The sequence below is a fragment of the Gavia stellata genome, chromosome 18 (genome assembly GCF_030936135.1).
Source record: "Gavia stellata isolate bGavSte3 chromosome 18, bGavSte3.hap2, whole genome shotgun sequence".
In the NCBI taxonomy this organism is placed as follows: Eukaryota; Metazoa; Chordata; class Aves; order Gaviiformes; family Gaviidae; genus Gavia; species Gavia stellata.
The window spans coordinates 10852688-10866712 of NC_082611.1; the positions used below are offsets into that span (position 1 = coordinate 10852688).

General features: G+C 41.3%; 1 protein-coding gene across 1 annotated transcript in view; it reads right to left on the reverse strand.

Annotated features, from left to right (window-relative positions):
• Positions 1 to 13504, reverse strand: part of LOC104264034 (BOS complex subunit NOMO1) — a 29278-nt gene extending 15774 nt beyond the window's left edge. The window contains exons 1-17 of the mRNA XM_059826661.1: positions 13376 to 13504; positions 12889 to 12978; positions 11653 to 11698; positions 11116 to 11216; positions 10886 to 10992; positions 10633 to 10705; positions 9935 to 10087; positions 8642 to 8779; positions 7765 to 7854; positions 7068 to 7173; positions 6489 to 6639; positions 5333 to 5510; positions 4418 to 4559; positions 2926 to 3057; positions 2010 to 2146; positions 1644 to 1731; positions 731 to 794 (exon numbers count right to left, since the gene is read on the reverse strand). Of these exons, the coding sequence (XP_059682644.1) occupies positions 731 to 794; positions 1644 to 1731; positions 2010 to 2146; positions 2926 to 3057; positions 4418 to 4559; positions 5333 to 5510; positions 6489 to 6639; positions 7068 to 7173; positions 7765 to 7854; positions 8642 to 8779; positions 9935 to 10087; positions 10633 to 10705; positions 10886 to 10992; positions 11116 to 11216; positions 11653 to 11698; positions 12889 to 12978; positions 13376 to 13504 (1925 nt within the window). The remainder of the gene's footprint in view (positions 1 to 730; positions 795 to 1643; positions 1732 to 2009; positions 2147 to 2925; positions 3058 to 4417; positions 4560 to 5332; positions 5511 to 6488; positions 6640 to 7067; positions 7174 to 7764; positions 7855 to 8641; positions 8780 to 9934; positions 10088 to 10632; positions 10706 to 10885; positions 10993 to 11115; positions 11217 to 11652; positions 11699 to 12888; positions 12979 to 13375) is intronic.
• Positions 13505 to 14025: the final 521 nt, after the last annotated feature.

The window sequence follows — 14025 nt, forward strand, 5'->3', positions numbered from 1 at the left end:
CTGCTTCTATCCATTCACTCACTTTGTGCTGGCTCTCATGTTTAGCACATCTCTCTTTGAAGTACTTTTAATTCACTAACACATCAGAAAAGAATCTGATTTTAATGCCGAATTCGTTTTCTGCCATGTTAATGAATTAGAAGTCGTTTGGAAGCAGAAATCCTCTTTTTGGAAGCAAAGAGACATTAAGCACATTGCCAGACCATAACCTATAAATAATTAATAAAACATGGCTGACTTAGGAAGATGAGCACTGCTTACTTGTGATTAAAGTGAGTATTTACTCAGCTTGCAAAAACTGGGGTGAGCAGAATAAAATCACCACAGAGTCATGGCACTAGAGACGTACAATGGTGGTATATGCCTCCTGGTAAATTACTATCCTATCTATCTTTCGCATTTCAACTCCCACAAGTGATCATCAGTTTCCACTGAAATATCTCTGCTTTGTTAGAAAGCAAAACAAACATTAAACAGACAGAAGGCTAACAAAAATATCCATCTAAAGTAGCAAAAGTATCTTTAAAGCCTATCATGAGTTTATTACTTTTTTTAAGACCAGAAAGGGCAAGTGAACACATCTGATACACTTTGCTAAAGCTTCCCTCTGTTGGTAAGAGACAGTTGTAGCAACACATCCTGAATTGCTGAAAAAAAGCAGCTGCAGCAGAAGGAAGCTTTATGAAGGCGTACTGATAGGTATAAGATCAAAAACGGATTTTGCTCTTACGTGTCATAAGTGTAATACTCATGTTCAAACTGGTGGCAGGAACGTGGGGTCACCTCATATACACCTGTAAACATTAAGTCAAAGAATGATCCGCTGAAAAAGTTCAAGCTTACTGTGTTGGCTGAATTCTCAAGATCACATGAGACCTGAGGTACAGAAACAATTACAAAATTTGACTATACATCTCCTGCCTTTCACATAGATTAATTCACCTCTGTTCAGTCATAGATCACTATTGGAAGCTGCACAGCGTTTCTAATGTACATTGATATAAAACACCACTAGGCATCACTACAGATAAACATAATTACAAACACAACAAACCAAACAAGCTCAGAAGTAACCTGTTATGGTCCCATAGCTGATACCCTTTGACTGGTTATAGAACCATTGTATTATTGTACTGTGAATGAGACTGCTGGCTGTAAGGATGAAGTGCTCAAAGCTGAAAACTGAATCAAAACCAAACATATTTGTTAATTGTTTTGCTAAGGGGCCATAACAGAGAATTAAGACATTAAAAGGAGAAAAAAAAAATAGAATTTTAAAACTTTCTTTTTTCCTGTTATAGATAACGCTGTGGTACTTTTAACAGTTATGCCTCAAGAATCCTGTATTGAAATGAAACCATACAAACAAGATTATTTTAACATGCTTTTCATTCATCAAAGCCCTTCACCGAGTCCAAAAAAAATTTACTTTGGGAATATATATTTAGGTAAAGGACTAAATAGTAGGAGAATTCTAAAAACTTAGAACAGAGCATTTATATACAGATGTAAATAAAACAATGACTCTCAGAAACCTCAGAAATCACAAGTTTGTTTTTGTTTTTGTTTTTTTTTTAAATTCCCAGCAGTATTAGTTGACTGGTTCTTTTTCGTTTTTTAAACTAACATTTTAGAGCTGTTACCTGGCTTTGAAAGACAGAATCTATTAACTCCTTTGGACAGGTTATAAACACCAACATTCTCTGGTCCATTTCCATCCTGATAAAATTCCTGCAAAGCCACAACACAATTCACTATTAGTAACTACCAAACAACAAAATGAAAACAGTATTTGCCTAAAGATACATTAATGCTTCTTTTTCACAGCAGCTAACAACACAATACCATTTTACCAAATCTAAGAGACAAATCTCAAGGCACTCTGAACATCAATGTTGCTGTGCTATATGATGCCCTAGAGCCATGAGAAAGTCTTGATTCCAAGCATAATCCAACCTACCTACACAAGTTCATTAAAAAAAATACAAGGACGTTTGTTACCTACGTACCAGTGTAATTGCATGAGAAAGAGAACACCTCAGCATATATCCAGTCTGCCTGAATTCTACTCCTGAAACATCTTCCTCCATGACTTCCAACTCCAAAGACTTATTCTTCCAGCACCAGTCTTCATGTACAATGCTTACTAGAATACACACCACACAAAGCATTTTAGTAATGTAAAACTGTGTGAATAAGGGCAGGTTTTGTGGTACAAGAAGGTTGTATCACTCTAACCTCTCTGACAATAATCTTCAAAGCCAGATATACAACAACTGTAGTAACAGACCTGGCTCACAGAACTGCAGCACCACCAGGAACCCAGCACATCTCATAACAGAAAACCTATTATAAACAGGAATAATGAAGTCTGGTCACCCTGGAAAGTTCTGCAATGTGCACTACCATTGTGATAGTCAAAGAAGCTGAGGAGACATCAGAACCTAACTCCAATTTCACCTGGCAGAAAGATGTTCTGACTCGTGTATAAAAAGAACAATCTGTATATACGCCTTCTACACCTTTCCCTGGAAAACAATTTATTTTCATAGTAGGCCAAGGCAGGCTGGCCAAAACACACACTGGTCTTAGAAGAGGTACTCTGGAAGCAGAGGAACTAGGGTGTGCTCCTGTTCTTAGGTTTGGCACAGTCAGTTCACGATAAAGCCCTTTTTCCTCACACCAGCCATGTAGACCCTAAAACTCAGGGAAGCAGTTACCTGTAAGCTGACAAAAGGGTTAAACATACAGGTTAAGAAAATTTGATGCACTGTTACATAGTATTTTTCCAGATTCTCTTGAGTTTCAGAACTAGTTCCATGTTGGGCATACTGTAAACAGCATCCATAATAACAGAAGTATACAGATTAAGTCACAAATTTAACTACTAAGGTAACACTTCAAGCAGTTTCCCATAATCCCAACCTTTGTATTTGCCAGGTAGCACATTTTCAAATGTGAAGGCCACTGAGTCCATGTTTCCTGAGAGCTGCAGGTTGCGTTTTTCGCCCTGGCGGCTTACAGACTGTAATGTCACCATCAGATCACCACAAGCATCTGTGCAGAAGAGACAGCAGAAAATGAGACTGCATTCTGGCTTGCCAGCTTTACCTCCAAAACCCCCACTCCAAGCAAGCTTCACGTGTACTAAGATTAAAATGATCACAGAATCACAGAATGATGGGGGTTGGAAGGGACCTCTGGAGATCATCTAGTCCAACCCCCCTGCCAGAGCAGGCTCACCTAGAGCAGACTGCACAGGAACACGTCCAGGCAAGTTCTGAGTATCTCCAGAGAAGGAGACTCCACAACCTCTCTGGGCAGCTTGTTCCAGTGCTCTGCCACCCTCAAAGTAAAGAAGTTCCTCCTCATGTTTAGACAGAACTTCCTATGACCAAGTTTGTGCCCATTACCTCTCGTCCTGTCACTGGGCACCACTGAGAAAAGACGGGCCCCATTCTCCTGGCACCCACCCCTGAAGTATTTATAAGCATTAATAAGATCCCCCCCTCAGTCTTCTCTTCTCCAGACTGAAAAGACCCAAGTCCCTCAGCCTTTCCTCATAAGAAAGATATTCCAGTCCCCTGATCATCTTTGTAGCCCTTTTGATTACTCTCTTCCAGTAGAGAGTATTTCCAATTAAAACTCATACTCTTATTTCTTAAGCACATGTTTACCAGTGCTTTTTTTGCATTCTTCAGGAAGTTCTAGACTGTGGCAAGTAACAACCAGAGGCCAAATTAAATTCCTGGGTCCACCTTGCTCTGCAGAGACTACAGGGCGCAGAAAACACCTGAGAGACAGAACACCAAGTGCAGAGAGGATTCAGAAAGGAAAAAGGAAGGGGTAAAATTTCAAAAGTCAAGCTCCAATCACCATCTGCTGAAATCAGTGGGTAATCAAGGAAAATAGCAGGAGAGAAGACCTTAGACTAAAATAAAGACAAAAAGCTTATGAAAAAGAACACCAAGCTTCTGTTAACAGCCTGAGCCTCTATCCTACAGGTTTTTACATGCACTGCTTTTTTTTTTTTTTAATGTCTTTTTTGCCTCCAGTACTTCTCTGATTGATGTACAGTATCCCTAGTGTCAGCCAGGAGCATTTCCTTCCAGAACTTACCCATCTTCTGAGGGAGACAAGCAGGTCAGAATTCCTTCCTGAGGAAGGAGTATTTGCTTATTCCTAGCAAGTATTAAAAATAGGTACATAACTTTACTCCAAACTTTGTTAAGGTAGCTTATTAGGCTGCAAGTTCTCCCAAGAAAAGAGCTACTTTACCTATGTGTTGAAAGTTAATTTACTTATCTGCTTATGGGCCTAACCAAGGCAAGTGTCTTGATCTAAACAGTACTTATTCACACACACAGCACTAAAATTCTCTGTTCTCGTTTCCACTTCACCTTCAAAACCAGCTTACCTAAACAAGAGATCTTCCCTGAGACGGATGCCAAAAACTGAGAGAAGGTCACATCCATTACTGGTCTGTCTGTAACAGTAACGGGAAACATTTTGGGTTTCAAAGCCAATCCTGCTCTGGTCTCAGCCTCTGGAATAATAACCTGTAGAGTATATGACATCAAGACATGACCAGCTTTTAAATACTGGTCTAAATACACCCACTCTGCTGAGTTCAATCCACTTATCATAAATTAGAAAATGGAAATTTACTGTAAATCCCAGGCAAAGCAAAAGCAGCCTCCCAAATATGCTCTTCAAAATTCTGTATTAAAAATCCTCTAAATAACTGCAATAAAACTGAGCTGAAAATCCTCCAAACAGCTTGGTTTCAAAAGTCTGAGTGAATTTCACTTCAGGATGTACTGCTGCTTCTACTTTAGGCTATTTCATTATCTATAAGGACAGATAGAGGCCTTATAACCATGCACTTCCTTATCTTCCAGCCTGCACTATCTCCCACAATGCAAAATTCACGGTGGTTGTGCTACAGGTTCTGCTGTGACCTATAATCTCAGGAACCATTTAGGCACCCGAGAAAGGTACACATTACCTGTCTCATTCACAGGATAATATATTAAGGTAAGAAGTGATCTAAGGGACATCACAACTAAGAGGAGAGAGAAATAAGAACTTTCAACCTCAATGGCCTCCTTTTTACCTCAACCTCCTTTTAACAAATGTAAAGGACAAGGAGCATGGGAATCTCAGCTTATTAAGGAAAAAAAAAGGAAATGTCATTGTGTAAATAGTGCAAACAGGCGAAAAGGACCAAGAAAATCTAAATTCATCTTCTGAAATTTTAGAAATTAAATGTTTAAAATCTTCTAAAACCTCATGACAGTTCTACAATGAAGAAACGGAAGCTCATTCTTACCTGAACATTGTATGTACCTGATTTTGCCTTAAAACAAAATGCCCCGTGAGGGTCCGTTTCTGTTGTAACCAGTGATGCTTTGTCCTTGTTTTGAGGCATCATGGTTACCTTGTATTTACTAATCTGTTTGACTGTGTCAGGGAAGCGAGTTACTGAGATCCGGCCACACACGCTGAATCTGTTAAACAAAAGCCAGCCATCAGAATAAATATCTTGATTTGACAAACCTCAAAAAAAAATACTTGTTTTAAAACGTCCTTAAAAAGTAAACTTCATTATGTTGAGGTACTAACACATGAATTGGAATGGATTTCTCCTAAAACGGTGTTCATATCAAAGTTACACTATAAGCAAACACAAGTGGAGAAAGTGCAAACTCATGTACGATTAATGGGAACTTTTCTTTTACAATGAAGTCACCATGACGATATGTTTTTATTTGCAAGCAACTTGCTTCACTCTTCCCCCCACCAACTCAATCACTTCAAGCCTTTTTTCTTTTTTCTACTGTTTTTTTTTTTTTTGGCAAGGCAGGTAATTGATTTAGGATTACCAACCCTCACGTTTGAAATGGTTTGAAATGTTTTGTGTCGAAGACCTCAAATACGATAGGTAATTCACTTGAACACAACCCTAGTACACCTATGTTTGTGAAAACACAAGACAAGATGACAAATTAGAAGCTGTTAAGTTTTACTTTTCATCTTCAACAGTACAACATATTTAGTGACTGAAAAAACTATAACTGATCATCTAATAACACGCAGGGTTTTTTTATAATTAGCTAGCTAAGTCTGCATGATGTACAGCAATGTACAACATTGCCCCAGACAGTTATGTAACTCCACTCTTGCACAGAAAGAGGGTATCTGAAGCATCAGTGGCAGAAAGCCTCTCTGTTCCTTTCTTGGTACACATACAGTTCCATAATTGCTGAATATACACATGTCTTAGCATCTTCATTTGCAAAGGAGAGGTTATTAAGAGAAAACATTACCCTGCACTTCATGCTGTCCTATTTGTTTTTGATTCCTCGAGCGCTATTTAGCTCCTGAAAACAGTATGCAAGTCTGGGCACAACATGGGAAAGGACCACCCATTTTCAAGACCTTGTCCACATACCAAATTATATTTTCATCATGACACCAGTACTTACCCTGTTGCAATGATGTTTGCCAGCTGAGGTGTATTTGGTGCAATCTTCACTGTAATAGTATCAAAGAACAGATGCTCTTTCCTGGCATGAATTGTGTATGTACCTGTTGTTATGTTCTCAAGGCGGAAAGAGCCATCAGCTTTTGTTTTTACTGTAACAAATAAAGAGACAAGTTAAAAAACAGAGCATGTCTTGACTGTCTATCCTTATGTGTCAAAAGAGCTAGAGGGCATGCACTGCTTTAGGCTATTTTTAATTTACATTGCACAACAAACAAACAGTATTATGCTTTCTTACTAGACCAACCTTCATTTCTGTATTTCAAAGCACGATTTGGCATATGGTTGAAAGAAAACATGAGAAATTTTCTACAGCAAAACAAATGAACACTTAATACTCTCATCTAAGCCAGAAAATGCAAAATTAATGAACTGCATGAAAACCAGTTTAATATTTCAAATAAATTGCAACAGAAGTAGTGTATTATCCTGAAGGCTTAATTCCATTTCATACACTAGTCCTGTACTTAAGCTTAATACAGGGTTCCCTGTAGCAACAGAGACCAAGACCACTGCATACCTTTAATCTGATTGTTCAGAGTCACAGTGGCATCGGCAACTCCTTCTCCTTCAGGACCATTCAACACCCTGCCTGTGACAGAGAAACCCATCACATGGAAAACAGGCTGAAATAGGAAAAAAGTTAACATTAATCTTTACTCAGTAAAAGCAAACACACACCTGTAGCAATCAACACCAACTGTTTTCACACACACAAAGGAAATTTATTTCCAGCTTTAGGAAAAGAATTTACCAGGATAATCACAATGAAAGTACATATCAATCTCCAGGCATACTGTTCCCCTAAGTGCAGATAAATTGAGAACCTGTTCCTGTATCAGTACAATTCAGAAGGCCCAAGTCACAGATCGTAATGCCATTACACAAGGCACTATGCAAACCATACGAACTTACAGGCTCTTCTTCAGAGATTTGACAATCTGAATGAGTAAATTTAAGCAACCTGAAAGATTATTGCCTGTTTGCAACATGCACATAAAAGTGAACATAGCAGACAGCTTTTCCCTAATTTGTTTTTTCCTAATAAAAGGGACTGAAGCGTAGAAATACAGCACGATGCCAGATATTGTCTTCTACCTGCTGTGCAAAAGGGTATGCGTAACAAACTTCCATAATACACCTGCTTTCTGCTAAAATCAGTTATACTTTTACAGGAATGAATGGCACAAAAAGATTATTTCCTCTGAATGCCTCACCTCAATTTGTAAACTGTCATGCTCTACAAGGAAGTCCAATCTAGATGGAGCAACATCAAAGGTAATTCTCTCTCCCCTGTAGAACGGTATCTGAAAGAAGACACATCATTTTGACTCCTAAGAAGCTATGTTGACAGAACTGTTTCCTTTACCATCTTACATGTCCTTATCACCATCAGACACCTCTGTGAAGGGTCAAATGGGCTGCAAACTTCGTGAAAAAAAAATTAACTCACATGGATGGAGACAAGAATAAAGTCAGTATTTCAAGACTGTTTGATGGAAACCATATGAGATTACCCCAAGAGACAGAAAAGTAACCCTCTACTCAGAATACAGCAAAGGTACTTGGATGTGCAAAAGCTTACATATAGGAGACTATATGATCGCTAGGATGGTTACAGGAATGAGAGAAGTTTGAATCCCACTTCTAGATCATCCAGACTGAGAATGTGGAACAATCATTCCAGGCAGTGCAGACACAACCGTGCTCCCACACTACCCAGGCATAATAAAGAGAATGGGCAAAAAAGAAAACAGAGACCTTAAAGGACATGAGGTAGCTGTAGTCAACAAACTTTCAGTCTCCCAGCAGCCTCTAGGTGTAGTTCTGTGACTGGCCAATGTATTCAGGTAATTCAGAGCCTGATTTGCAAATAAGTTCTTCCTCAGAAACCACACCACAGAGCCCTATCACAGCAACTTACTTCACTGTCATATACTTTAGGTTGGAGGTTCCTATTCCATTATTTCATCTATTTCAAAATATTTCAACTATTTCTGTTTTAACAGCTACAAAGTTACACATGATCTAGTTTAGAACACGAAAGTTAACAACCCAATGGATAAACAAGCAATGAACTTTCTAGCTACTTACCACAGTGTATTTCCCACTTGGCAGAGAAAGAAAGCTGAAAGATCCATCTTCTTTTGATACAACATTGCATAAATAGGATAGAGACTCATCTCTTGACTGGAATCCATCCACAGGAGAAATATTGCAGCCCACAACATCCTGTGGCAATAAACGCAATACAACTTTTTTCCCATGGGAGAACAGAGAAAATAATTTCAGGGGGGTGTAGGAGGGCTCAAAATACTATACTGTGAATGAAGGACGGGAAGTACAAAACCATTTTAGAGGCAAAGTTTGATAGCATGGCTTACAATTCACGTATAGGCAAAACAGGAAAAACCAACCGATAATCAACTTCATGGTAACAAGGACAGAAAACAAGGAAATTCAACATTCCCCAAGTACCCCAGAACTGCACTGCATGTCTCGACATTAACTGACTTCAGTTCTGTGGACAAGGTTAACATTACAGAACAGAGCTCTACTCTATGTAACAAATCACAGTACATGACCAAATGTTTCACACTCATTTCATAACACACTTTTAAGGTGGCAATAGAAGCTGTTGAACTTTGTCTTCACATCAAGAGGGCAAAGAGCAATTAAGACTTCATGCTGAAGACAAATTACAGCTACTGTATAGTGAATTTCAGGATTTCTCTGGCAACATCTTGTGTCTTGTGCCAGAAGCTGGTCTTTCACCACGGAGGATTGTCATCTTCATGAGGGAACGCATTTACTAACCAACATTTAACATGCAAAAAGGTGTAACTCGAAAAATACTGTCTTAAAATTGTAGCCCTTAACCCTGCTGATCCACAGGGAATATACAGATCAATAACGTGCTGTGAACATAAATTTTGCACTTGTTGCTTGCTTCAGTTCAGGCCTTAGTCTTCTATGTCCCTGAACAGGCTGATTGTTGAGGAACCTGATTGTTTGAAAAGTATAAGGAAGAGTTCAAAAGAACTGAAAATAGAATTTCCTAATTTCTTGTGTCTGAAAAACATGTAGACCTTAAGTCTCAATTTTGCCAACATTTAAACAGAGAGCTACTATGTTACACATCTGAGTAATTCCATGCAGGTCATGTGAAAACTCAGCATGTACACAAATGTTGTTGGGAAAAAAAAACCCACCCTCAAAAACAAACAAAAAAACTACAGCTTGAGGGGTTGTACAGTTTACGTTTTCTATAAGCCAAGCTCAATGAAGGACAGAGATGAGTAGCAGGGCAATATGAATCTAGAAGCTATTTAGCTGCTTCTTATTTACGTCCATACTCATATTGAAAAGGTACTGATACACCATTACCTCTTTAGTGACCGAAGAAGAGAAAAGAAGAAACATAACCCCTTTCATTGGTTCTCCATCACTCCTTACTGACCCAGAAACATTGTAGCCGGCAACAATCAGAGAGCTAGCAGCATAAGCATTAGAACTCATCACCCGTACCACTGTGTTTGACTGAAATACAGAAACACACACATTTTCATCAAAAGTGGGCATTAGATCTCATTTACAGCACCTAAATAACAATCACAAGCTGTATAAACAATCAGAAGCTGAAACAGAGGCCACAGCAGCAGTACTCAAAGAGGGACTACAGGCTATTCAAAACACAAAGACACTAAATCAAAGATACTTTGCAAAACAGTATTTTTCCTGTTTCACTGATTTAGGAGTTGGTCAGGACCTCAGAGCTCCTCAAAAAGCAAGCAGTCTGAGAGGGAAGGATTAGAGCACCTGCTATAATATTCAAGCTCCTGCAAAATGTATAGGATTAGAAGACCAGAAGCAAGAGCTCATTTGCCAGTCACTCCCTGGCTGCGTCCACGATCTCCAAACTGGGCCTGCACGAGGCAGTTTCTTGACTACCTAAATTAAATTTATGAAAACTCCATTAACCTTGTCCACTCATAAAAACCCTTCCTCACACTAGTTGATCAAGACAAGGTCTAGCAGATCCACCCTCACTAATCAGGTAAACCAGAACTTTTGTAGGTGCTAACCTCTTTCAACATCCAGGTAGGATGAGATGCAAAGATTTCATATTCGCCAGGAAGCACTTTAAAGAAAGCAAACCTGTAAGGCAAGAAACGGGTTATGTCTCTTCAGAAACAGTCACAAACATTTGTTTACAGAAAAACAATTCAGACTCTGTACACATTAGAAAAAATATTTCAGAACTACTATAATCCCAGTCAATATGGCAGAATTGAAAGACTCTTGTGTAAACGAACAACATGAACCACCCACACTCACTTTCCTCCAGGCTGTGTAATAGTTGTTTGTATGTTTATGTCACTGCCAGCATTTCTCAGTACAACCTGGACTCCAGCAGGACCTAATGTCTGACCTTTGCTGAGAACCTGTCAAAATGAAGAGAAACCAGGGAATAAATGAATAAAAATAACTTGCAGAGCTGAAGTAGAATGTTTTTATGAAAGTAGAATTAACATAAGATGGAATAAATAGAGACAAAAGAGTCTAACCTTTCCGTTCACAGAAAATCCTGTGAACACAAAGTTAATATCACCTCCCTTTGTGCAAATGTCATTAATGCCATCCACATGGATGTCTACACTGGTTGGTTCTGGAGGGGAAAAACAATAAAACAGCATGGTAGTTAGTGAGAGAGCAATCATGAAGCAATTCTGCTTTAGCTTTACAAAACTCCTGCAGAAATGCATTAACTCAAGTACACAAGTGTTGCTCTGGAAGTCTTGCCTCAGCAACGTTAAAGCACTCACAAACCCTGATGTTGAAAATCCTCTTGCCCCCTCCCATTGCAGTCATTTCTATCAAAAACCCACATTCCTTCAAATCAGTTCATGGGTTACTTTGTCAGTGTCTACCTTACAGCTTTATTTTCCTCTGGTACAGTAAGCACATTTTAGTTATTAAAACCATACAGCAGGGCTTATCTCTTGAAAAGCACTTGATTTTCCCTGCCAACTGCAAGTTAGATATAGTTAAGTTCCACATTGCAGATACACTGTCCTAGTGTAAGAAGACATACAAGCACTTACCAAAACTCCACCCTAGGGGAGGCTCAATTTTAAGAATGAAATCCCCCTAAAAATAGAAAAGCAATAACTGTCTTCACTGATCTAAATTCAATTTAGCTAAAGGATAAAAAAAAAAAAGACAGAACACAAGCATCATGCTGCAGAGATTAACACAAGACTCAAGTGTCCCATTCTCCTTTCCTCCTACCTAAGACACTCTGTTCAAAGAAACCGCAATATCTACCCAGATAGGCCGCGATGCTGGGCTCACATCCAGCCAGCTAAGAGCAAAAATTAAGTGTCATCATGTTTATACAGCTTCCGGACCAAACCTGGCTCATGTTCAAGCAGCTCAGAGTTAGAAAGCATTCAAATCTACCTCTACCTGCCCCAACAGATGTGCTCTAAATCAGCCTTTATTATTTGCACTAGGAGGTCCTACTCAACCATTCTGCCCAAATATGGGATAACAACATTTCAATCCTATTAAAAGCTCTGCACCAAAGGCACCGAGATCCTCTTTAAATCAGTGGGCACCACATATGTTCTGCCACATACTTTCTGAAGTTCATCCATGGAAAGGCTCAAAGACCTACAAATGAAATCACTGAGATCAGAAACCATCTTACATTCTTAGATTTGGAAGGGAAGGATTTATTTCTCATCCCTAAGTTCACTAGCTCTTTAAAAGAGCAAAACACATAAACCTTCTGAGGACAGCTTGTATTTAATTTGAATGTAAACATTTTTCCAGCCTAAATAGACATCAAATGTCTGATACATTCTGAGCTTCCTGTATCATTATTTTCTTAAAAGACATTTTTAATATCTGCAACTAGTCATTCAAGTTATTTTTAATTCAGTCATATCAAAACACATTCTCATACAAATTTATTTTCATTTCTATAGGTAGATAACTGAAAGCTTTATCTGTACTCTGTATGAACCTGTACTTTCTGTGAGTGTGTGTACAGCTGCTAGCACACGGTTGTTGGCAGTAACTCAGACTCCCAATGCTGCAGTCATACAGATAAATAGCAGAAACGCAACACCACAGCTAAAGTTACCTGGCTTTTCTCATGATAATGCTTAGCACTGAGAAAGAAAATATTTGCGTTACAAAAAGAAACAGCTGAAGGTTTGGTCCAAAACAAACTAAATTATGTCCCGATTCAAACGTTTCATGGGTGGGTGTTGTTTTGACGTTTAATCTGCCTCCAGCGTGGAGAAGACGGCACTGGTATTTCAGTTTCTTACCTTATCATAGAGGGGAATCATGAAATAGCCATTGTTTGGAGCGCAATCTGTCTGGTATTTGAGAGTACCATGTTTGGTATATAACTTAATCTAAAAGAAACAAACAAAAAAGACAAAACGGTATTTTAAAAAGCGTGAGCAAAGCTGGAACCAGGCACTCTCTAACCAAGTGCCTTTGCTCAGCAGCACCCGCGGGTGCCCGGGGGTGACAGGGAAAAGGCTTATTGCAGGGAGACTGCAATCCGCCCGGCGAAGAGTTCAGTCCCGGGCTCGGAAGAAAACGCTTAAAGCAGAGCCCTACTTCAACCGAAACCAGGCCGCAACCACAGTCAACTCAAACAGCGGCCAGGGCAAACGGGCTTAAGTGACGCCGCGCAGCCAGAGCCCCGGGCCACGGCTCCGCGGCCGGAGGAGAAGAGGGTGCGAGGGCCGCCAGGCGCCCTCCTCCGGCCCCGGCCGGCTGAGGGGAAGGGAGGGCGGCGCCCACCTCGATCAGGGAGTAGTTGATCTCCACGTCGGACTTGACGAAGCCGCCGCAGCCCACGACGATGTCCTCGGAGCCCCGCGCCAGGGCGCAGCCGAGCGCGCAGACCAGCGCCGCTGCCCAGGCCCCCATCCCGCCGCCGCCTCCCTGACTCAGCGCCGCCCGCCGCGCTGCCGGAAGAGCCGGGCCGGGCCGGGCCGGGCCGGCAGGTGCTGCCCCCTGCCGGCCCGGCGGGCTGCCGGCCCGCTCCCCGCCGCGGGCTGTCCCGTCTCCGCCGCCCGCTCCCCACAGCGCGCTGCGAAACCCTCACCGGGACTCTCCCCGCCGCCTTCATGGGCCCCTCCCTGGGGATTACCCCGAGTTCGTTCGTGCCGCTCCCGTGCGATGCAACGCGCCGCTGCCCCCCGGCGAGGCGACCGGGCGCCCCGCCTGCCCGCCAGGGCTGAGGCGAGGGAGAGGGGTGGGAGCCCCCGGGCCCTGCCCCATCCCGCTGCCGGGGGGCTCCGCCTCGGCGCGCTGCTGCCGCCGGGCGGCACGAACCCAGACGTGTCCCCGAGGAGCTGCCGGCCGGACTTTGCCCGCTGCCCCCGCGGCACCTCCCGCCGCCCCCAGCCGGGACGGGACGGGACGGGGCACCGCGGCGCTCCCGCCAG